Source organism: Sebastes umbrosus, chromosome 24, assembly GCF_015220745.1.
Source record: "Sebastes umbrosus isolate fSebUmb1 chromosome 24, fSebUmb1.pri, whole genome shotgun sequence".
In the NCBI taxonomy this organism is placed as follows: domain Eukaryota; kingdom Metazoa; phylum Chordata; class Actinopteri; order Perciformes; family Sebastidae; genus Sebastes; species Sebastes umbrosus.
The window spans coordinates 5,141,784-5,168,119 of record NC_051292.1 but is presented as its reverse complement, the minus strand read 5'-3'; the positions used below and the strand labels follow the sequence as shown (position 1 = coordinate 5,168,119).

The 26,336-nt window shown below is 40.6% G+C and overlaps 1 protein-coding gene across 4 annotated transcripts in view; it reads right to left on the bottom strand.

Moving 5' to 3' along the window:
• Window positions 1-26,336, bottom strand: part of LOC119483524 (gamma-aminobutyric acid receptor subunit beta-3-like) — a 73,680-nt gene that overhangs the window by 13,947 nt on the left and 33,397 nt on the right. For all 4 annotated transcript variants that reach the window (XM_037761712.1, XM_037761713.1, XM_037761714.1 and 1 more), the window contains 3 exons: window positions 13,199-13,419; window positions 9,584-9,666; window positions 8,185-8,322 (listed from right to left, as the gene is read on the bottom strand). In XM_037761712.1, the coding sequence (XP_037617640.1) occupies window positions 8,185-8,322; window positions 9,584-9,666; window positions 13,199-13,419 (442 nt within the window). The remainder of the gene's footprint in view (window positions 1-8,184; window positions 8,323-9,583; window positions 9,667-13,198; window positions 13,420-26,336) is intronic.

Genomic DNA, 26,336 nt, shown 5'->3' with positions numbered 1-26,336 from the left:
GTATAGTTTTAGTGTTGGTTTAGAAGTTTTTTAGTAGTATTAAGAGTACATCAAATTTAAAAAAGTACATTTGGCTCCACTGATTTAAAAACATTTAATTGCTGACAGTAAAATCTAACTTATATTATTCATAGGAGCACACAGGGACACCTTATGTTTTTGTTTCAGTTTCCATGACAACCCCGACAGCATGGGCTGGATTTATTGCCATGGTAACAAGTATCCCCTTCACTTGCGCAACACCAACTCTCTCACAAGGCTGTAACCCTATTTCGCGACGATGTGACACAATATTTAAGATGGCGATAGAACAATTCAATTCTGCGCATCTCATCCACCTACATTATTCATCTGATATGAGGGATTCAGCATCACTGCAGGGATAATAGCTTTCTAAATGCATGTAGCAGCGCCTCTGATGCGTCATAAGTCAGGGAAATAATATTCCTCACCACCATTTACATTTACAATCTGCTATGACGGAGCATTATTATTCCACGACCTGGAATATAAACAGTATATGTGCGTGTGTGTGTGTGCTTGTATATAGTGTGATTTCTTATCTCCCAGCATACGTCTCTTTACAGATTGAATCTATGGCTCCCACTATTCTTAGCTATTTTTCCCATTTTCTCTTTATATTGGAGGAGAACTGGGGGCCATTACACTGTAATTTCCAATCCGTGGGTTTCAGCCAAAGCTACTTGTGGCGAGCGTGGGTCCAATCGCCTGCACCCTTGTGTGCAGAGTTGGACAGAGTCACTCTGAAAAAAACACACAATCTTATTAAGATTCTGTGCCGACTGTATGCTGGATTGCAATAATATCCCAGCATGTTATTTTAAAGGGTTTCGCCAAATGTTATCTATAGCTGCTGACTGATATAATTGACATTCAAAGGCAGTCAGCAACCAGAAGACCCAGTGTGTTGCCTGAGCAAACATATGGGTCTAAATGGAAATTGTGTTTATGTTATTCATTGTGTCATGTCAGGCTCTTCTCATACAGCGTTCGTAGCTATACCTACCAGAAGTAATGCACTTTAATATCCTGCAAATATCAATTTGTATGTAATCCACATAATCGTGAACCAGGAAGTATAAAGAGTGACAAACGCCATGTAGGAGGGAGGTTGGGATGGATGGGTGAGTCAAAAAACACCAGATTTTCGCCCGGGAGACCGGTGTTTGTACCCCGTGTGAAACCAGACGTCAATGTTGATTTATTCGTCACGTAACATCCATACTTAAGTTACGCCACTTCCAAAGTTTTTGTAACCCAAACCATGATCTTTTCCTAAACCTAACTAAGTAGTTTTGTTGCCTAAACCTAACCAAGTCGATCTTTTCCTAAACCTAACTAAGTAGTTTTGTTGTCTAAACCTAACTAAGTAGTTTTGTTGCCTAAATCTAACCAAGTCGATCTTTTCCTAAACCTAACTAAGTAGTTTTGTTGCCTAAACCTAACCAAGTCGATATTTTCATAAACCTAACAAAGTAGTTTTTTTGTCTAAACCTAACTAAGGGGTTTTGTTGCCTAAACCTAACCAGGTTGATCTTTCCTAAACATAGCAACGTAGTTTTGTTGCCTAACCCTAACTAAGTAGAATTGTTGCCTAAACCTAACCAAGTCGATCTTTTCCTAAACCTAACCAAGTTGTTTCCTGTGAAGACTGAAGTTTATTTTGAAAAGACTATGGCGGAAATTGACACGTGTCATGTGTGGCTGGACATTCATAGGAAAACGCAGGAAAAATAAGGAATAACGTTGCGTAAGATATCATACGAACTGCGCCCAGTCCACAGGAGACCACATGTATTGTTGCAATGGTGAAACATTTGTCACACAAGGGATGACTTACATTGAAAATTATATTGCAGACTTTGATGATCCCTTGACTTTTCCTCTAGCGCCACCATGAGGTTGACATTTTGTGAAATGTCTCAACAACTATTTGATGGATTGCTATGACATTTGGTACACGCATTCCCTGACTTGTAATAATTTGTGATGCCTTCATTTTCCATGCAGTCCAGAAATTGAATTTGTCCAATACTTTGGTTTTATGATAAATACCTGAAAACATTCCCATCAGCCTCAGGGAGGGAAGGTAAAATAATCATAAGATATACTGTATGGGTATTATAAATAAACAGAGGCACTGCTGGGTGCTTTGCATGAGCAGCATAGGCGACATGGTTGATCAAAGACTGTGGCACTCACAGGAATAAAATCAAGGTAAAACAAACAAATTAATGACTCAGAGAAAGACAAGTGCGCTAAAAAGCAAAGAGAGCCAGTCACTGTCCTTCAGAATTAAAAAGCACTTAAAGATCAAAGAATTATCTGCATGGTTTAAGGGCTTTAAAGGGGCCTTAACAAGAACCACTATAGTCGTTTTTATCCGTTTACTCCATGTCTGTGATTTCCCCTACCCTTGCAGCTTAATTGAAAAAATTAAGATCCTTTTAAAGGAGCAAATTAAGTGGTACCTGTGAAGTTTTTACCTCTTAAATCCCCCTTAATCCATGCAACAACAACAACAGTGAGCAACCTCCGGGTCTGAAAAGTCAAGCCAGTGCGGAAGTGCTTTAATTAAAACTTGCATTCATTCTAACAGCCAGCAGGGGGCGACTCCTCTGGTTGCAAAAATAAGTCTGATTGTATATAAGTCTATGAGAAAATGAGCCTACTTCTCACTTGATTTATTATTTGTTTCATTTATATAATTGCATAATTTGAGTTGCCTAAAAATGTCTTATTCAGCGTTTGGTTGTACTTAGCTCCACCCTTTTGTGTCCGTTCTGGTAGCAAAAAAACAAGATGGCAACGGCCAAAATGCCAAGCTCGATGCTTCAAAATGGGAACAACTCATTTGTTTATCCAATATATAATGAATTGTTTAGTCTGTATAGTCTAAATGCCTAAGCCCACATCTTCAAATGTCTTGTTTTGTCCGACCAACAGTCCAAAACTCAAATAACATTGACAATATTAAACAAAGAAAAGCTGTAAATCCTCACATTTCAAAAGCTATAACACTCAAACTGCAGTTTTGCTTGATATGTAACCTAACTTAAACAATTACTCAGTTAAAAAATACTGTTGTAGATTGTTTTTCTGTACAAGTAATTGATCAAGAACTTCAAACTTTGTATAAAACCAAAAGATCACGCATATAAATGCTCAAACTATGCCTTATTTATCACATTACATGATCCTCCTGTTTTTGGCTCGTGGTTAACGGTTTGGCAGCCGCGAACAAACTCGACACACGCTAAACATACACTTCATTACACTCTGAATATGGGAACAGACTGTCACAGGTCTTAAAATATCCCATTCACTCCTTTTGATGCATCCTTAATGGCTGCTCCTCCAAGCCTAAATGGGAGCCGAGTATCTTCGCAGTAGCAGATGCAGGAGTGGTTTTAAGAAAAAGAGGTAGGCTGAGGTTCACTTGCGCGTGGGTGTAGAAGTGTACTGGCTGTAACTGCTACACCAAACAGCATCCGCGAGTGGGAGGAACACCATGTGTGAGCCGAGGAGGAGAGCGAAGAGGCGATGGGATGCAGGGATGAATGTAAAAGTTGAGTGGATGATGACAGTACAACAATAGAGTCTGGGAGGGTGGCTGGGTAGACGGGAGGCTGGGGAGTAGGAGGTCTGCTGTCTCTTTTTTGTCTCTTTTGTCACCCTCATGGCAGGGGTGTTGCAGCCAAGAGATTAAACAGTCTTTGTTTGCTCCAATGTAAGCTGCAAACGTTTGTCCGGCTAACTAGCTTGCTACCCACAGTAGCAACCTAACCAAGCATTACATCCAAGGCCAAGGAGCATTCACACATTGTGGGGTTAAAAAGTCACGATAACATCCACCACCCCTGTTTTAGTTTTTATTGGATTTGGTGAAGTCACACTCCTCGCCATCCCAAACTCCTCCTTATCCGAGATAGCTTTACATTCGGCAGTAACACTGGTTAGTCCCATAGATTGGATATAAGAAGTCGACATAGTCAATGTAACGTCACCCATTGGTGTGTGGACTGCTGTTTTGAAGCCTTGAATTCAGCATTTCGGCCATCGTCATCTTGTTTTTTTTGCAACCAACGTTGCTTAGCTTAGACGCATTGTTTAAAAACTTACTTTGAATTTTGAGTGGTAAATCTGCCGCTGTTAAGACCTTTACACACTCGTGGGCGTGACGAATGAACTACATGAAAATGCTAAATACTTGCCTGGGAATATTATACGTCTAGGGCTTTTATTTTGAAAGTTAAGAACCGAAGAAGTGGATCTGGTCTGCGCTGCCTTTTTCAAGATTGAAAGGAGTGATAAAGTTTGCTGTCTTGCTTCGTACTACGGAGCATCTGTGTTGTTGTTTCATAAATATAGGCGCAACTCAATTCCGCACAACGTGATTGGTTGATGCCTTCACTTCCGGTGCGAAAGCTCAGAAAATCAACCTTTTTCCAGAAAAAAAGTATGGCACTTTTTCACCATATCCGCGTTATGTGTGAAAGTATGCATGACAAAATCAGCAGTTAATAAAATATATTGATGTGTGAATTAACTGCACGAGTAAAACGCCCCCAGTGCGGTGAGGTATTCTAATGAACTTTAACGCTATATTAATTGACGGGCTATTTTCAAAAGCTGATAACCAAGCATTTCATGTTTCCCAAAACCTACAAATATGAAGGAATATTCAATGAATTTACTGTCAAATTACAGCAAAAACATGAAATATAGATGTTATAGAATACTTAAAGCTGTTATTATTGCAGCTAATTTAACGAAGGAGAGGATGGAGACAGTAACTGTGATGATAGCCATGACGTTGATGGGAAAACAACACACTTAAATGTCACCAAACACGGCAAACGTTGTCCGGTCACGCGTGCATTTGCATACGGACATGATTACTGTATGTACACACACAAACAGGCAGTGTTTGTGCGTGTGCTTAGAGGAGAATAATTGATGTTGTGGACCTCATTCCACATGAATATATGATGCCCTGAATCCTGGGCTGTTTTTCAGTCAGAGAGCAGGGTAATTGGCATCCAACCACACCTCTTAGGAAGATATATACTAAGAGAGGAGAAAGCAAAAGAAGAAGCGACGGAGGGTGAGAGCGATACCAAGACAGGACGGAAAGGGAAAGAGGGAATTAAAAGCTGGCTAGTGGCACATGTATCGGAGGGAACCTGGTCATTAGCCAGCCTCGCGGGGAGCCTTTGATGTGCTTCACACATCCCGCCAAGAGCACGGGAGCACATCACTGGACACTAAACTTTAATTGTCGCCACCCACGGGGGACGTGCCACTTCTCATAAACAAGTACACTCTGGTATGGTGCGCTCGCCTCGGCGCATTGACATGTGATTTACACATGAAGGCAGAGACACGTGTTGTGATCACAGCCAGTGCAACATTGCGAGATAAAGACAGTGAGAATTAGGGCGACTCAAAGTGAGGCAGGGAAAAAAAATACTGCATAGCCTCAATAGAAATGTTAAAAATACCCCAAAAATCAAACAAAAGACTGATTTACTATTCATGTCCCTTTCAGACTGGGTGTGGCTCCTCCTCATGAGCATAACTTCTGTAAGAAATTCTGTTATTACAAAATGTCACACAGCTTTTATTTCCCCGCCTGTGAAGAAGCTGCCTCTTTGAATGAGTCTCCGCTGACCAGATTATATGGCAGCTTGGTTAGGGAGCGTCAATAAAGTTCTGCATCTAGGAGTAAATGTACACATAAAAATCTGATTAATTTAGGGCCTCTGTGTACGCCAAATAAAAAATAAAGTTCACGCCATATAGTGGAATACCCCTGCGAGCAATAAGGACTGTTGAATTACTCCTCTACACTCCTCCAAGTTACCAATGAATCACATGAAATACGATACTGTGCAAATGATTTTCGTGTTCACTAACTTGACAAATTGCTTCAACGTGTCACCATGCCGTCTAATTTATTGCTCCGGGAGTCGAAAATCTGTTAAGAAAATGGCCATTGTGAACCTATAAATAACACTTGATTGATGTGTTTCACAACACCAGTTAATCACGACGCCAAAAGATTTATAAGCCGTGCACACCCCTGTCTTGTGTTTATTCTTTCCTGAGCATCCATGTTTCATTTTTAAATATTCATTGATTAAATATTCATTAGGGGTATTGGAGGTTCATTTGGGTATATACTGCAGGCCATTGATTCTCTGTTGCACTGCTGTTGGCTTTGTTTTCAAGTAGTTTATGGCTTTGTATTTAGCTATTTTACCATGAATTGTACCATCTGAGCTGTATGTGACAGCTAAACACAAGATAAACCTTTACTTTGAGGGTGTAAAAGCTTTCTTATTGCCTTTGTAAACAATTAATTTAGTAGTAAAATTTGTTAGAAAGGATTCAAAAGAACGTATTTTCCATTCAACAGTCAAACTCTTTTGAGAATATATGTAAATACACTTCAACTTAAAGGCACTGAAAACATATTTTCTCAATTTCTTGGGCAATCGTTTGCCAAAGTAAGAACAGTTTTGGTTATTTTATAAGAAAAATGTCTGTATTTCTGTTTTTTTCTTTGGGTTTCTCACTAGTTTGAAGTTGACGGGACTTAGTTGGGAAAAAAAGTGATGTCACATACTTCCGTTCACCAATCAGAATGGAGCAACATTAGCAGATTAGCTGAGTTTATCACTTATAAAGTCTTCAAAAACGAATAACTATGGATGTTAACTTAGTTTGTTGCATATTTAATCATGACTATTTAATGTTATAGAGAAATACTTAAGATTTTAAAGGTGCTATTGATAACATTGATAACATTCAGCCACTAGATATCACATCCTCCCTCCCCTGTTCCATTGCATTCACTTCACAACAAGTCATTGCCAGACACTTACCGTCAATCTCAGCTATTTATCCATTTTTTCCACGCTAACTGATGACCCAGAGATACCAACGTTGTTATAGTATTGGCTCACAAGCCTTGTTAGAAGTGATAAGGTAAACAAAACATTAATTTTGGACCCGCCAAAATTTTTAAAATGATTAATTCACAATCATATCTTTTTTTTTCAGGAATAGCCGTACTTTTATTCGGCACCTTTCTAAAGTCTCTGTGGATGTATTATTATTAAAAACATATTAGTCTACACAAAAATGTTATCAATAAGGCCTTTACACCAGGGGCTTTAAAGGTGCAATGTGTAAGATATGGCCAGAATTTTTGTTTAAAATATTAAAAAAATGAACATTATCAACAGAAAGCGAAAAGGCTACAGTGTTGACGTTATTTCAAAGACGTCTATGCATTGTGTTGCAGAGATATCTACTGAAATTAGCATGCTAACCAGCTATCCCCGGCCCGTCCTGTCTTGTAATACCACTTGTTTTCTACAATGAACAAACTATAAAAGCAGACCTTGCATGGGCCGTACAGTCCCGGTTAGTGGCACAAATACACCGATAACTAACGTAAGCTATAGGCTACCACCACACGTGAAGATTATAAGATTACAGTGTTATTTTGACTTTATTTTGACGTCTGTCAGAGTGTCAGTAGTTTGGACGAATTTTGCGTATTCTTGCGCTGCTTTTAGTTAGAACTGAATTAACTAAATTTAAACTGTATGAACCCAGTAGCAGAGGGGACATTGCACCTTTAAGATAAACCTGCTATGTCACACTGATTGATTGTATTGATTGAGGTCCTCAACTACATTTTGTTAGCATCAGCATGATAACCAAACCATTAATTCCAGCGTCACCTCTCAGGGTCAAAGGCCACCTGACATGGACACAATTTGCTCTGTAAATCACAGCGTTTACACCATGTTTTTGGTTAAGTACCATCCCAGCATCCTCGCACCAGCCGCTGTTACTTGAGGGATACTTCAAAGGCGGCGCATTTCCTCACTTCAACCCAATTAGAAGCACTGACAAACACAACTTTGTGCTCTGAGGATTTAAGATCAACAGATCAAGCTTTGGCACGGATTTGTTTGCTACAGAAATTGATTAAATAATCAGCTTGAAAATAGGCCAACGCTTGATATGAACAATATCATCTAAAATGTAACACCCACTTGTCAGTCTGTCATGTATTATTCCCAAAGGAAATTCAGTTTGCGGAGACCAAAGCGCTTACACAACACATTACAGTAGAGCGTTTACCTGTGGAAAAGACTACGTTTCTGGACACCAGCTTGTAATCGACAATGGAGAACTGAGGCAACTCGATCCGCGTCACCCCCGTTACAGCCGACTCGCCTCCTTTCCAGTAGAACTCGATGTCGTCTGTGGTGTAGCCATCTGCACAGGAACAGACACATGCACCAAGGTGTAACCATCTGTCTAGCCATCACTGGAGACCAAGATATGCAGCGTTGCTTATCATCCAACTGGGCTGTCATTCGGGAAGAAACATGTTTTGAAGTTGTTTCCAAGAACCAGACGTTGCTTTGAAAAGCAAGTCAGTTAATAGGTTCACAAAGATTTTCCAAAAATAGCTGACATTTCCTGTCTACTTTTTAAAAAAATATAATACAGAGACTATTAGCAAGAAATCTGACAAGATCTTGAAAGTGCTCCAATCTTAAACAGTTTTTGAGAAAACTGGCTTCAGCTCAATTTAACCTACAAGGATGCCAACAGGATCCTCTGATAATCCTAATCATTGTTTTGTATAATGTCTTCTGTGGGTCTGGAGGGAGATCTTTCTGAAAAAATAACCCTAGTGATGTCATCAGGGTAATTTCAACTATGGCTTGGAGACCACAAGCGTAGCATCCAGCGTTATTGGAGCTTGACTGATAATAAAGACTAAAAGTCAGTGCTTCAATATTGACCGTTCTTTCTTCTATATTGTCTGTTTAACCCAAACCACAATCTTTTCCTAAACCAAACTAAGTAGTTTTGTTGCCTAAACATAACCAAGTTTTTTCCTGTGAAGACGGAAGTTTATTTTGAAAAGACTGTATGCATGTTACAAGCGGAAACTGATTATTTGAACCCAATCCCCGATCTTTTCCTAAACCTAACCAAGTAGTTTTGTTGCCTAAAAATAACTAAGTTGTTTTGTTGCCTAAACATAACTAAGTAGTTTTGTCTCCTAAACCTAACCAAGTTTTTTCCTGTGAAGACGGAAGTTTATTTTGAAAAGACTGTATGCATGCAACGAGCGGAAACTGATTATTTTAACCCAAACCACAATCTTTTCCTAAACTTAACTAAGTAGTTTTGTTGCCTAAACCTAACTAAGTAGTTCCCTGTAAAGACGGAACTTTATTTTGAAAAGACTGAATGCATGTAACGAGCGGAAATTGGCACGTGTTACTGGACATTCGTCACGTGTTGCTGGACATTCAGAGAACTTCGTTATCATATGAACCGTTGTATGAGGGTACGTTGACTTGAGACAGATTTAAAACAAATGCTTCAGACCTCATAGGAAAAAACATCCAGGTTCAATATTGTTTCGTAACATTTCACACATGAGGCTGTGTTGGTTTTCTTCTCAGCCTGCGTAGTGTGCTGACAGTCGGTCCTAAAGGCTTTAGATCTCTCTACTCACAGCTCTCTATCTCCAGAGTGCAGTTCTGCTCGTCTAGGGGATACCTCCTGAGATCCATCATACACGCCGCTGTTGTCGTTATCCTGAAAAAGAAGACAGGGAAGGAGAGAATATGTTAGATACTGTATGTGATTTACACAAATTGTGTTGAAGGGAAGATGGATGGGAAGGTAGCAAAGAAGGGAGGAAGGGGTGACTATCATATTGTCTGTCCTATTTGAATTGTTATAAAAACAGCACAGCAGGCAAATTAACAAGGAAGTATAAGGGACCGTGGGAATACAATTAGATTAAAGCATTAAGCTAATAGCACTTGACTTTGTCTTATCATCTTTAAAGGAAACGAAACGTCCATTTGTCTTTACACTAAGTTCCTCAGTCGGCGTCATATTACTGGAGAGTATTGGCATTGTCATCTTAAAATAAGATTATAGCACTGCTTCCAAGTTAAAATGCTGACTGTGTAACAGTATACATAATTATGCTATAGATCACACGCAGACAAGCAGTCCTCGCTCTTGTATTTTAAATCTGCTCAAACAAACTGGCTCCCCTCCATCCAGTGATTAAGTGAAAAATTTGTGCGAATAAAAATCATATTAAGGCAACACATTTTGGCAGTTTCTCGCCTGCTCATCTGAACTGGGTCATGAGGAGGTATCCCTTTTGTTTATCAGATGTATGAGCTCACACGGCTGATGATCAAGACAGTTAGAATAAGCAGCAAAGTGAAATGCAAATGCAAAATGATTTAGGCTAAGTCTGCCCTGATTAAAAGCCGGCTGCTTGGCAGTTAGCCACTGGATGTCTTCATTCAGTTAAGACGCAGATGAGGCTGCGGAAACCCATTAGGTGATATTATTATACAGCTAAAATTACAGCAACACAACATGCCGTCTGCAAGATATACACGTATTGTGGTTATTGTGACACAGTGCATTTTATTATTTGGATTTCCAATATATGACTGAACTTTTTATACTATTATAGCCTGTCTGTTGCGTCAATTTTTCAGAAAATACATTTAAAACTGTACATATTGCAAACTTAAAATAATAATAAACAGTTGAGCAGAAACAAATAGTCGATTAATTGATTAATTTATAGTCTTTTATAACAATAAAATAATAAATAATAAAAAAACAATTACAAATGTAAATTAAACATAAATGAACCAATAAATTGGTAAACTATATTAAAAATATAATATTAAATAATATAATATAAAAACATAAGTCATTATTATGACATTTCTTGTCATTATTATTATTTTTAAAATAACAGAGCTTTATTTGGGTTCCTGTTTTGCCCGTTTGTGGTTTCCTGTTTTTCAGAAGTCATAATTTAATTTCCCAAGTGACCTTTTATTTCATAATGCCACTTTTCATAATGCCATTTTTTTAAATTCATAATTTCACTTTTCATAATGTCATTTTATTATTTCATAATGTCACTTTTCATAATGTCACTTTTCATTACAGTGTGCTGTTGTCAGCAGTCACCACCCCAGCCTCTTTTGAGCGACTTTGACAGATGAGTTAGCATTTTTGCACTTACGGTTATATACGATTATATGATAAATGTTTGCCGCAGAGCTTATTTTCTGCATTAATACAAAACCTTTGAAAAAGCATAGTTTAAATATAGGCCTATATAAATAAAACTCAACGTACTGTAAATATGAAAACACCAGTTCTTGCATTTTGCACTATTTTCTGCCATAAAATTAGTGATTAATCAAGAAAATAATTAGTTTCAGCTCCAATAAACAGCACACATAAATATACAGAGTGCATTCTTTGATACCGTGATAGGAATCTGTATTCAGCATGTTCCTCAGCCTTACCTGACATACATTTATTTAACAGCTCATGTCACAAACACCACGTCAGACATCTCCCTCTCCTCTTTGATCTCTTGAAAGCATTGCAAGGTCTATAAGTAGCCCACAAGGCTAAGTGCTGTGAACTCCACTTGCATAATCAAGCATGGCTGTATGACTGTAAAGTATGAACACTGACGGACGCAAACACAAGCATGCAAGTATGCACGCAAACAAACACACACGCTCAGCACTCTAATAATTCAAAGCATGCATCCATATTCATAGGTCACTCTAACTCTTCTGAACCTGCCTGTCGAAAAGATCAATGGAAAAATTCAAAACAAGGGCTTTATGAAACAAATATCAAACAACAGCTGCGAGCTTAATATTGCATTAATGCAACGTCTAACCTGTTCCTTTCATGGGTGATCTCTGACTGCACCCTCCTGCTCTTATAAAATCAAATGCCGGGGTGCCCTTGAGCACGACACATAATCCTCTGGCTGCTCAGCGGCCAGCAGCAGAAACACGGCCAAGTTCTCAGCACGGGCAACTGTGGTGCCGTAATAGGGCTTTAAACACATAGAATTAACTTGACACTGGGAAACATCTGAGAACATTTCTGACCCCGAGCTTCACTTTGTTGCCTGTTGTGGGGAGTGTTGCTCATTTGCATGGCCCAGAAATTGCACATTATAAATTAAATAAACTCATTTCCTGTTATACTGGGAAACACAACAAATAGATATTACTTAGATGGCATCTTGAACTGGGGTTCTTTGTGTTTTTCCAGCCCAGTTGCACAGCAGTTCATGAAATAGTGTACTGATTCGTGTAAATCAACACGAATATAACATTTTGATGGTCAGCAAAAAATCTATTTTTATGTAATTGTGAACCGGAAGTATAAAGAACGGCGAACAACGTGTAGGGAGGAGATCGAGGTGGGTCAGAAAACACAGAACTTTCGCCCAGGAGACGGGTGTTCGTACCCCTTGTGAAACCACAAGTCAGCGTTGATTTATTTGTCACGTAACTTCCATACTTAAGTTACGCCATTTCCGAAGTTATTTTATCCCAAACCATAATCTTTTCTTAAACATAACTAAGTAGTTTTTGTCACGTAACTTCCGTACTTAAGTAACGCCACTTCCGGTGTGATTTTAACCCAAACCACGATTTTTTTCTTCAACCTAACTAAGTAGTTTTGTTGCCTAAACCTAACCAAGCTGTTTCCTGTGAAGATGGAAGTTTATTTTGAAATAACTGGGGCGGAAATTGATATGGCAGGGTGGTCGAGTTGGATGGGTGGGTCCAAAAACACAGGACTTTTTCCCAGGGAACCGCTGTCCCGTGTGAAACCACAAGTCAAAGTTGATTTATTTGTCCCGTAAATCCTGTACTTAAGTTACGGTACTTTCTGTGTTATTTAAACACAAACTGTGATCTTTTCCTAAAGCTAACTCACTAGTTTTATTTTGAAAAGTCTGGAGCGGAAATTGACAGATTCATCACATGTTGCTGGACATTTGTAGGAAAACGCACAAAAATACATCATTGAAAGTCACGCTGAGCGTCACCATGAATCAAATAGATTACATTTCATGACTATTTCACAAACTGCCTTGAGACCCAAACACCTCTCAATATTTTCTGACTTCCCTACTCTGACCGTGGCACACAGCCCCAACATAAACCTCTAAAACTGGGTACAAGTATATAGTTTTATTTGGGTAAATTTGGGCTAATAGTGGGAGGCCAGAATGGGTGAAGTGTGAAGCAGAACCCACCTGAGGCCGTAGAGAACGGTTCCATCCGGATGCAGGCGGATCATGCGGTTCTTGACGGTGACCCCGTGGACGAAAGACTTCTTGTCGTTGAGGAAATAGGTGTCGGGGACCCAGAGACTGTCGGCAACCCTGTTGTCCAGGGTCAAGTTGAGGGGGATCCCTAAGTAGGCGAGACGCTTGTCCCTCCAGTACTGTTGGAAATACATGGTCAACGTGTAGTCCTATGGATACAAGCACAGGGAAAGAGACAATAAGGATAGTTTATTAAATTACACTGCAGACCTCACAAGCAAATATTAACAGCTCTGAAATATTAACACTACCAATTCCCCACTGTTAGTTCTTCTAATATTTATACGACATGACACTGCATCTTACAAGCTGGACGTGTGTGGGCCAGCTGAAGTGCCTTCGCCCTCCCTTGTGGTATACAGTAACCCATACATTAACGTGCCATTGTGCATCAAGCGCGTTGACGGGCTGACTGAGTCATGTAGCTGCAGCCTTAGTGGAACATTTCATAGAAATTTCCACCTAATATATCAACAGTAATGTATTCTCAGTACAGGCAGTGATTCACAAAGCCTCAGAGTTGAACTGTAATGGAGCCCAAAAGCTTTTTAAACACACGTTGCTTTTCATTTCATTGAAATAGGCCGACTCTTGAGATTTACAGGACTTTTTTTTCTCTCAAATATATTAAATTATCGTCAACTATATTCCAATGTTTTTATGCCTCCGTGCCGGTGACAGCCGGGGCTGGAAGCATTATGTTTTTGGGTTGTCTAACCGGTCCGTACTGTTCTCGTGAACGCAGAAAAATATAAAATACGATATGATGCAGTACTAATCTACCCAATAGTACATCTAAAACATCTAAAATTGGCTTTAAATTGATGAACTACAACATTAAAAATCCTCCTACATGTTTTCATTAGTGATAAAAACTGAATAATATAATATTCTCAAAGAATAAAATTAGAAAATTATTTTACTTTAGATACTTTAAGTACATTTTGCTGATAATACTTCTGTATTTGTGCTTAAATAACTCTTCACTTCAGGGTTTTTACTTGTAATGGACTGTTGCATTTCTACTTTTTACTTCACTAAAGGATCTGAGTACTTCTTCCACTACTGCTCTCCTCTGAGATCACACCGAACGTGTTAGTCAAATAGGTATTTCCCCATTCCCCAAATGCTCTGTTGCAGCATACAAGAGCTCTTTTACCACTTCCTGTAAATGCATTCTGAGCTGCATTAGCTGGTCATGACTAATTCCCATGTAAGTCACCTCAAAGTGCTGAGCTCAATTACTAATGGACTTCACAACAGAGTTAATTATTGGTTTCCTTTTAAATCACTTAAGTGTTTGCAAACATGTACGATTTGGAGAGTCTTTGTATCTGCCCGTGTGACAAACCCTCGCCATCTGGCACCTAAGCCAAGTAAGCATTGGCAAGACGCGCTCAAATCCAGCCATGAGGATACTAGTAGTTCTGGGATGGCAAGCGTTTTTGTTTTTTTAGGACGGTTGTGTAAGTTAAATAAAAAAAAAAATAGGACAGTAAGAATATTTGTTTTGCCTTGATTCAAGTAGTGTTTGACCAGAGCAGAAGCAGCGGCGGAGATAGAGGACAGAGCCCCTCCCCTCCTTCCTTCCACATCACATAATCCACTTACCCAAGCTAACAGTGTCTCTTCTCTATTTCTGTTTTTCTCTCAGTCTGTCTGCACCTCTCTCTCTCTCTCTCTCTCTCTCTCTCTCTCTCTCGGGGCCATGCCATGATCTCCTCTCTGCCCGCTGTGGCGTTGAAATGAAACCAGCCCTCACCAAGCTGGCACCAGCAAAGGCACACATGTCCGCCGGTGCTGGTGCTGCAAGATTTCAGGTTCGGCACCGAACGGCAATAAAAAAAAATGAAGATTAAAACGGCCACTGCAATGAGCACGGCTTCAAAAATCTCTGTTACATAACTGTAATAGTTATTTGTCTCAACGCTGTGATACTGGAGCTGGGAAAAACACTTGAGGTTTTGCATTTGCATGAGATATGATGAAATAAACTGCGTGTTAATTATCTATTCCTTTATTATGGCTTCATACTCAATGGACATGTTGTCCAGGTTTTGGTTAGCACAACAGATATTTGCGGACAGGGAAGATCTTAGTCAGCACAGGATCCAGATTGGTCCCCCAGCATGAGAAGGAAAGCTCATTGGCTCTGAGCCACGAATGTATAGTGGTAGAACCATAGCCTGTTTGGTATCTGCAGCCCCTAAAACGATGGCGCCGTTCTGGTTGTGGCCAGTTTTTACCAATTATGTTGGAAGGAATATTCCAAAAAAATGTAGTATTAAGATAGCAATTATCTTTTGTGATACCACTATAATCACAATCTTTGGATTTTAGACTGTTGTTTGGACAAAACAAGCGATCTTTAGATGTCACCATGGGCTCTGGGATCTTGCGTTGGCCATTTTTCACTACCATCTGTTGTTTTGAAAAACGAAATGTTTAATCAATAGATTAAAAAAAGAAAGACTCAATAGATGCATCAATAATGAAAGCGATCATTAGCTGCAGCCCTAGAGGTATGTGAGTCTTTCCCCAAAATCCCATTGGTCATTTTACCCATTATTGATAAGTACACACACATTAGAATAATCAGTGTGCTCCGAGCAGAGAGGCAACCTCCGGGTCTGACAAGCGAAGCCAATGCAGAAATTTGCATTCTTTCAAAAAGAAGTCTGATTGTATAGAAGTCTATGAGAAAATCACCCTACTTCTCACTTGATTTATTACCTCAGTAAACATTATAAACATGAGTTTATGGTCTCAATCGCTAGTTTCAAGTCTTCTTCAATACAGCATGATGTTCATTTAGTAAATAATGGTCCCATTTAGAGTCAAATAGACCGTTATGCAGGGGATGCTTTAGGGAGGGGCTACCTTGTGATTGACAGGTCGCTGTCAAGTTTTCAGGAAAAAACGTTGTATGTATGTATTTTCATTGTAGAACTTTAACCCTTTCACAGTGTGAAAGTTAATTGTAACATTTTGGTCGCCTAAGAATGTCTTATTCAGTGTTCGGTTGTACTGAGCTTCTCCCTCTCGTGTCACTTCTGGTTGCAGAAAACCAAGGTGGTGACGGCCAAAATGCTGAACTCAAGGCTTCGAAACGGCAGTCCACAACCCAATGGGTGACATCACAGTAACTACGTCTACTTTCTTATATACAGTCTATTGTTCTGAGTAGACCATTTTAAATTGATTCATGTTAACGCTTCAGTTTAACTCACTGACAAAACTCGAAGTCGAGTCAGGCAAAACAATGACCCAAATCTTACAGTACAGTACTGTAGCTGCAGCAGTCAGAGCTGGACTGCTAATCAGGCAACTGACTGCTTTAGATCTTTAAAGCTCATACCACCTAAAACTACAGGAGACTTAAATGGGCACGCCATCAATTTAGCAAATTAATTTCCTTGTCATAAGGAGTAGTCAGCTGGTGAAAACAGTTGTATAATATCCTCTTTGGCTCTGGAGGAGCTTTCCAAAATCTGAAATAATAACCCTTACTAGGGAATAGACGTTGTTGGAGTGCCCTTTTAATAAAAGCAAAAGCTTGGGTTTGGGGTTTAAGAGTGGCGATTTTGAGTCAGGGGTCCCAATATAACATACTATTGAGTTGCATAATGGGAAATGTAGGAGGATCCTTCGGAGCTTGACCAACTCTAGGGACTAAAAGTCAGGATGTCTCTGCTTCAATTATGACCATTCTGTTTCAAATCTGTCTCTCTTTATGGTAGTGCAGAATCACATCATAAATAGGAGTACTAATTACCATACAGTACCGGTCGGGGCTGTAGGTGAAATATATAATTAAGCTGCAGGTGTAGTCTGTTGTGTAAACGGCACTTAATAGGTTCTTGAAAGTGACACAATGCTCATGGAGTGGGAGGAAGCCGGGTCAACAGGGGCCCAACAGCTCGTTATGTAGCCGCGTAGGGCCCCGGTATCCAGCTATTATATAACAGGGACTACTTTCTCTCTTTCTCTGATTCCATAAGATATACAGCTCTGGTGGATGAGTACATTGTTGCTCAGAACAGGTTGTTGATTTATTTGTCACGTAACTTCTGTACTTAAGTAACACCACTTCTGTAGTTATCTTAACCCAAACGTTGACTTATTTCTCACGTAACTTCCGTACTTAAATTACGCTAACGCCAGAGTTATTTTAACCCAAACTACGATCTTTTCTTCAACCTAACTGAGTGGTTTTGTCACCTAAATATAGGCAATTTGTTCCTGTGAAGACAGAAGTTTATTTTGAAAAGACTGAAATTGACCTGTGTTGCTGGACATTCGTAGGAAACGCCCAAAAAATGAGGAATAACTTTTCGTAAGATATCGTACGATGATGCCGTTGTAGGATGAGGATACGTTGCTCAGAATATGTGAATCTTTTGGCCGTGTGATAAAACACACATAGGTTAATCTTCTTAATTTGAATAACTTGCCTATACGAGAAGGCTGACAGTCGACCAGTGACAGCACGCCGTTCTTCTCCTCCTTTAAGTGATAAGAATAAATCCTTGTCAGTTTCCAGGATATTATGACATAAAGGGCGATAAGTGTTATCAATCATAGTCTCATTAGAGTGGTCAATGTGGATTGATCACTGCATGTGGTGAAAATTAGATTTATCGTAAGTGTGAGTAAAGTAGACCTGCCTTCTTTCCCCCCATCAATCCATACAAATGTCACTTTCGCACTACCTCGTTTTGACCCTTATTACATCACTTCTCCTCCTCCTCCTCCTCCTCCTCCCCAGAGCGGTATCGCTCTTTAGGTATACGTTTCCATCTCCCTCCAGAGTGTCAGCAGGTGGACAGCGCGGCGCGTAACACATAAATGATTTAAATTAACCGTGTAGCGCGTACAAACACGCGGCCAAGGAATCCTCATCAATATTGCATGGAGACAATCAAATTGAATTTCAGATGAGGAGCGCAGCCTCGCAGTACCTGCCCTGGAACTTGAGGGGAGGTGGGTCTCAGATTTTCTATGAACTAGGACTATGGATTATGAATTATTGACGACTCCCCCGTCTCCCACAACATATGAATTCCCCACACACACACACTGCTTTACCAGCGCTGTTTGGTTATTAGCATATGTTTTCAGCGGAGATAATGAAAGTGACCAGTGGAAATGATTTCCAGCAAGCGTCAATTATTCAATTAGCCCGACTGGATAATCACTTTCATTCAAGGGTGTGTGAGAATTCAGATAAGCAGAGTTTGGGCTGTGAACTGACCCATATTCAATTTAATCTCTCCCCTCGCTCTCTCTGTCTGCAGCGCTAGACTGCTACGTCGTGATACCACTAGTATCTAGGAAATAACGTTGTTTGTCACATATGCTCTCCGTCCCGAGCGTGTCATCATCGGCTGCGGCACAATAGGATCGAATGTGTTAATAAACTGAAAATCATTGTTATGTCTCAACAGCAACATGAAGAATAAATAACCCCAGCTCTGCAAGTTTTCCCCGGCTAAACTTCACATCTCGGAGGCGATGATATGATATGTAATCACTGTGTACTCCATATGAACCCCCGTCCAAGTAAAGCAATTTGCGTCACTTCAATGTAATTTCGGAGCCCTCCCTCAGGACGGCCCCGAGGCGGTATATCACCGCAGTGCGGGGGAATCCCTCAGCGACTTCCTACCGCCGCCCCCCCTCCTTCTGGCGCTATAGAATGGTAAAAATAGCACTGTCCCTTATTGGGAGCGAACACGGGGAGGTGATTGAATTGGGCTTTTCCCCTCCGAATGACAGTGTTGGCCTTCAATATACAGGATCATTTCCTCACTGTCTTGATATTTTTATGATGTATTGCCTCATAACAAGATAAGAGAGGGAGAGAAAGACAAGGTGCAAACAATAGTGAAGGTACAAATAAAACATTTTTCTCTTATATGAACAGACACTGCAGTATACATAACTGTACCTTTTATTATTGGTGTATATCTCATCCTTTCTCTTGAGGATTTTGCTTTTTTCATGTAAAACTATTATAAACTAAGGGCTGTCAATCAATTAAAGTATGTAATCACAATTAATCACATTTTTTATCTGCTGAAAATTAACCTTAAAGGGAAATTTGTCAAGTATTTAATACTTTTATCAACATGGGAGTGGGCAAATATGCTGCATTATGCAAATGTATGTATATATGTATTATTGGAAATCAATTAACAACACAAAACAATGACAAATATTGTCCAGAAACCCTCACAGGTACTGCATTTAGCATAAAAAAAATATGCTCAAATCATAACATGGCAAACTGCAGCCCAACAGGCAACAACAGCTGTCAGTGTGCTAACTTGACTATGACTTGCCCCAAACTGCATGTGGTTATCATAAAGTGGGCATGTCTGTAAAGGGAGACTCGTGGGTACCCAAAGAACCCATTTACATTCACATATCTTGAGGTCAGAGGTCAAGGGACCCCTTTGAAAATGACCATGCCAGTTTTTCCTTGCCAAAATTTAGCGCAAGTTTGGAGCGTTATTTAACCTCCTTCATGACAAGCTAGTATAACATGGTTGGAACCGATGGATTCATTAGGTTTGTTAGTTTCATATGATACCAGTATCTTCACTCTAGCTTTAAAACTGAGCCCACTACAACCTCCGAAATGATGAAACGCTCCAGGTTTCGAAACCACTGGTCCAAACGAGCTTAGGTGTGAATACACCCCCGAGTCTTCAAACCAGTTTCAAAACCAAAGGTGTAGTGTTCCTTCATTTTATTGCTGCAGGGGTCTTCATATATCTGCCCTATCCATTACAGTTAGTGTTGACTGATGACATTTTCAAAAACCCCATCATAAATCCAGTTCATAGTTTACCTGCCCTTTTTTATTTGCCACAACATAACGGCTGTTTGAGTGGCACCGAGAGAGGAAATGAGGACGGCGCCTGTCAATTTTAGACTCCCCAGACCGAGACGTGCAGTGTCTTAAAGGTGTACGCCGCTCAGAGCGAGAATCAGTAGAACGGGCAATCCCCTTTATCAAATCACGTGATTGGTTTGGCACAGTGCGAAACCAGGAAGTGCCCACTCTGCTTACTCTAAATCTTCATGGCTTCACCCTACAGCGCGCTCTCTCCCGAGGCCAATTACATTCCATCAGGCAGGAAGCCGGATGCCGGATAAAAGACATGGGGGTATATTAAGCCACACTCAGAGAGCGCACAGAAAAGATATGCTCTTTTTGCATAGCTGGAAGACCTATATAAGATAATTAGGGCGACATCGGATTCCAAGATGTATTTAATGCCGTATACCTTAATGATTGTTAACCAGGCCTTAACACCTAATGATGTCAGCAGAAATCTAGATGCACACACACATTTAACTAACAAACGAATGAATGGAAAGCTACTTTATGGTGCACTCTAAAAAACAAACCAGGCAGCAGGAACATTTGGAGAAAGAGAGATCTTTTCACCTCTCCATAATGACAGATTTTTCTTCATTCTGACACCCACACGCCTGCCGTGGGTGTACGGATGACTAGCTCGTTCAGCCTGTTACTGCAACTACATTTGCGACTCTGACCATTCCCCCCGTGCGAGGAGGAGGAGGAGCACTACCTTCATTGTAATTTAATTCCCGCAAATTATGATGACTTTGGCGAGGCACGGATAATGGGCCGGGATAAAGGCCTCGATAGCTCTTACCGCGACGGAGTTTGTCCATTTCTGCGAGAGGAGGTCATGATAATGAAAAACACACCTACACATGGCGCCCCTTGTTTTGCATTTCTCAATAGAGTATTTCATTTTAAATGCATGCAAACACAATAAATTCAGTTTCATTCCCACCTCCAAAACCTTACATTAAACTCCTCTCACCGCTCTAACAAGTGACACATTTCTCCGTGAGAGTGATCCACTCCGAAGTGTACAACTAGTTTCCGAGTACAGCACTGCCTCAGCACACACATAATCTATTTTGCCTTGCTCTGATCTTGTCCTCGTATGTGTTTCTCATCAGCGGAGGCCCCCGGCACACCACAAACAAACCTCAGAGGTAATTAGTGCGCCTTTCTCAGACGCTTTAGCATCTGCCAGTGCGGGAGCTCGGCGAAAGCGTCGGGAGTGAGCTGACTTTAGTCAACCTGCCCTGCCAGGTGGATTTCTCGGACGAGCCAGATGCCGTATTCGCTTTGCCGTCTTGTGGGGTATTTCGATCAGCTCTCCACATCCTCTTTTCCCTTTCCTCTGGATTTCTCACATCTTCAACCCCTCGCTCTCTCTGCTCTCAATAAATCTTTAGATCTTCTAGTTCCCCGCTTCCCTTTATGTCCGAGGTCTGTTGATCTGCTTATTTTATTGCTCGGGTGTTACGTCCAGTGAATTTCCCAGGGCTAATAGCGATGCAAATTATTCGACTCCAGCGTGGGTTGATGAAATGAACTCCCACTGCACATCAAATAAAACGAGAGTGGAGGTACGTAGAGTTTAGGGGTCAGGAGAATGTATAGTGTGACGCAGCAAACTCTGGATACAATCAATATTAACATTAAGGGACTGTACTCAAATTACTTAAAGTGCATAGCCCTCCCAAATATAGCACTGAGTTGGTACAACTAGTTTTTATAACTAAAAGAGGCAAAGCATGAAGAATTTAAGATGTAATCTAATTTAATTTAGTTAATATTTCAAAGGAATTTCGCCAATTTTATACATCAAAGTCTGTTTACAGGTGTTGGGGAGTACTACGATAGAAAAGTTGTATTGATTGACGACTACAAGCTTAAACATGATAAAAAATCTTGGGCTCTGGATTTAGAAAGAAGTTATTTTACCAAACCTCTGTAGCCCGCTTCTCATCTCTGCTTGAGGCTAGCGGCTCAAGGTTGCATTAGCCACTACTAGTATAACACACCCGGATCTGTGGAGATGCATTGTGGGTAATGTAGGTGTCAGCTTTCAAGCCGATCTCATGGGAAGGCGTATAGATATTACACAACATTACGACATTGTGCGTGTCATGAGGATGCATTTTAACCTTTGTTATAGCCTGTTATTTGTATGCCACGCAGTAAAAATTACAGTAACGTCCACAGTTAGGTTTAGGTATCAAAACCACTTAGTTAGGTTTAGGAAAAACATCATGGTTGGGCTTAAAATGAGTACATAAACTAAGTAAAACACATACGTCGCTAACGTAACAAAACACCGGTCTCAAGCAACAGTCTCCTGGTTGAAAGTCCTGTGTTTGTTGGACCTATCCACCTAAGCAGCCTTTCTTTTTATTCTACGTCACTAGCTCTGAGCGTAGCGTATTTATGCGGATACGTTTACACTGCAGTCAGAACACACTACATGGCGTACAAATGACACGCCAAAAGCAAGAGCGGCGTTCTTATTGCAAGTCTTACACATTATCATGTCATTCATACGCTTTTTTGTGCAACCGGGCTGCTGAATTTGACAAGGAAGAAGAATGCATGGAACATAAAACATGATATCTCTGACTAGTATAGAGAGATTTAATCCCTTCTCAAAATTGACATATTAATCCATACATACATAACATAAACCTCCCCATTTCTTGACCCCCCTAATAATTTGTGTACAGTCCCTAATATAGCACTTTACTCTTTTGACCTGCATAGACTAAGTATCCCTTTTCTTAACAACGAGAAGCTGCAAAAACCTCAGTCACTCTACACGCTTGTGTTTCATCATACAGTGTTGTACAATTCCTTTTTTGTCTTTGTCTGAGAGAGAACGCCACATCAAGACCAAAATTTTGGCAGCATTGTTTTTGCAAATCTGTGCTCCTTGTAGAACACGCTGCATCGGATCCAGGTCTCATTTCAGCACAGCAAGCAGTACTTGTCAACTTTTAAAACTAGTTTCCCAATTATGCCTGTGGGTCGTTCCACTGGGCTGCCGAAGTGGATTTAGTTGCTGCAGTTTTATTGAAATTGATGCAAGATGGAGCCTAACAAAAGAAAGAAATGGAGAGCAGCAGTATTTATCGGGGGGGCTGTGCTGTTTAGCGTTGCTCAGTGGATAAACCACGGCGCTGTCACTGTCAGGACAAAAGCACTCATTATCCATTTCCCGCTGGAGAAATCCCCCCATGCTAAAGCCGCAGACGGTCCCCAGAATTGGATGAAAAGCATCCACCAAATGTCAAACGCTGGTGTGAAAATAACAAACAGCTTGACCGGTCTTGTTTTGGCTTCAACACTGGATCGCGGCCAGGAATTGTTCATCTGACAAGTGCAGATGCACATGTACAGTCCCCCGGTGCACTGGTGCTGATGAGAAATAGACCTAATTAATTATCAATTTCAGTGTGATCTCTGGTGACCTGCATTCGCTCTGTGGAGAATAGCATAGTTGGCTAATGTTAGCAACTGAACTTTTGGCAAAAGAAAAAGCTTATAGCATGGATCATAAAGGCTCGGCTAAAACAATAGTAAAATATGGTATATTTGCTTCACAGACTCTCCTCGTGTGATATATCATGGGTTTTATGTGAATTTAAGACAGAGATGATGTGATTTGTGTGAACGTTGACAACTAAGATTTCTATTCTCATGATAATGTAACTAACTAAACGTCTGTCTTCTAGAAATGCCGTCTTTTTACTACTAATTTGCAATCGCAAATACTCTCCTACATATAACACAGACTTAATGGTACTGTTTGTAACTTCTTACACGTATAAATCGGGTCGGTGTCCCATGCGCGCTCGCGTGTGGCTACGCTGTTCCAACACAAACTACACGGAAGCACCAAAACCGCAAAATTATATCTAGTGAAGCCGGTCTTTTAAACAGTGTCAACTCTTCCTGCTCCAGCCCCCCGACCACGGCCATACAACACAGGGGAGACCGTAGCTTTGGTCTCCAGTGCCGGAGTTGATGCTGCTCTGCTCCTCTGCCTGCCTGCTTGCCGTCACTCACACACCACGCTCGTTCTCACTCGCCCCACCTCTCACATGCATGCGTGCACACTACACAATGCAAAAGATACCAAATAATACACAATAATAAATGTCAGAAAGGAGTGAAAATGCCATGTTGATGTCGTCAAAGTGCTTGATTTTTAGTAAAAAACACCCAAATCATCAATTTACTTTCATATAAGACATAAAAACAGCGCAGCTGAGAAGCTGGAAATTGATAATATTTGCTGTTTTTTCTTGAAATATGACTAAAATATCACTTCATGTAACTATAACCTGTTTACTACAAAACATATTTGTTGGCTAACCAGATTAGTAGTATATATAACTGCATTTCTAGGGTGTGTTGAAGCTCTTGTTTCAACCCCTGAGCGCTGGAAAGAGGCTGGAGAGTCAGAGCCAGGAGTCACCTGCTGAAGAAACTATTGAGTCATTACTATTGATCAACATCCACCCACACACACACACACGCACACACACCTCCCACCAGATAAATAGTGATCATTTTCGAATATGGTGCAGTAAAAATCTCGCCTTTTTTCCTCTCCAGTAGATCTGGTCGATAAGGAACTGACATTATGTGAAACGATGCTCTGTAAACTGAGTACATATAGAGGTCGAAGGCGTAAACAGCTGCATCCCTGACCGACCTGAATTTGACTCCTCATGACCGCAGTGCTTTAGTGGCTGTATTGTTGCAACAGCACATCTATAATAAAAGTCATAATGGCGACAGGAAATGGCCCATGAAACATGTCGGAGCAGAGGTGCTGATCAGGAATTGTGGCTTGTAGATTTCAGAGCCTGGATCCGAGGTAATTTCCTCTCGTACAAGTCGTTCAACGCGGTCTTAAAATCACATCCTTCTGCAGAAAGAATGGAAAACGTGGCCAATGGGGCGAGACAGTGTCACTCGTCGGGGCTGATATTTTAAGATACGATAGCCTGAAGTTACTTTTCCTGCATGCGGGGGACACGTGTCAACACTGGGCAAACTGAGACCAGCTCGCAAATTAGCAAATCCAATCAGAGTTTCCTGATAGCTCTTTCCTCAAGGGGGCCTCATGGGAGGACGCTCCTGAAACACTGTGGCTCCAGAGGTTAACAAGCAGAGGTTTTTTGTCTGGCTGCGATAAAAACATTTATAACTGAGAGCAGAGAGTCATGTTTTCCTCCCTCTACGTCCTGCATATGCATTGTATGCGTATTGATTGCAAAACCACTGTTGCAGCTTCCTCTAAGTGAGCCACTGTCTGAGGATCAGCATTGTTGGAAGCTGCATTCTGTTTATTTTTTACACCCGCTTTACTGAGCGGCTCCAAGGTAACACTGCGCCTGGCAGTGTGTGTGAGATAAAGATGTTTTATTGCTTACAGGAAACCCAGCCCATCCATCTCGGCATCACATAATGGCCTGAGAAGAACAAAACTGGATTTACATCAGCACTTCCCTACTACAGCGAGGGAGCTATAGAGAGTGTGAGAGTGCCAAGGCAGCAGGGCTGCTTGTATTATGCGGCCAAGTAAACAGTATTTATGTGTAAATTCAACGCGTTCTCGTCCCAACTCGCCATATACGGACACTTTGTCAGACCAAACATGTTTGTCAGTAAACATGTACTTAATGTTGTGAATTAAACAAAAACACAAGCTTAGGTTCAGGCAACAAAACCACTATAGTAAGGATTAGGAAAAACTACATGGTTGGGCTTAAAACTACTACGTTTGTACAGTGAAAATGACACTAAACGATGTGAACACGGGCCATGAATTAACAGCTGATTGTGACATGAAAGTGAAACTTAACACATGGAACAGCGGTCTTCTGGATAAAAGCCTTGTGTTAGTAAATTCAACGTGTTCTCGTCCCAACTCGTCACATACTGACGCTTTCTCAGACCCCTCAGCGTCACTTTTCGGTTGCAGTAAACGTGCTTAACGAGCCATCGGAGTCACTTTTCAGTGAAAATGACGTGACAGTCTGTCACTCGTATTGCGCTACCAGAATGCATTGCACAGCAGTTTACATAGACAATGAATAGGAAGAAAGGACTGTGGACATGTACCCACAAAGGGTGCCTTGTGCGTCGGTATTTGACGCCCTGGGGGAATAGCTGTTAAATCCA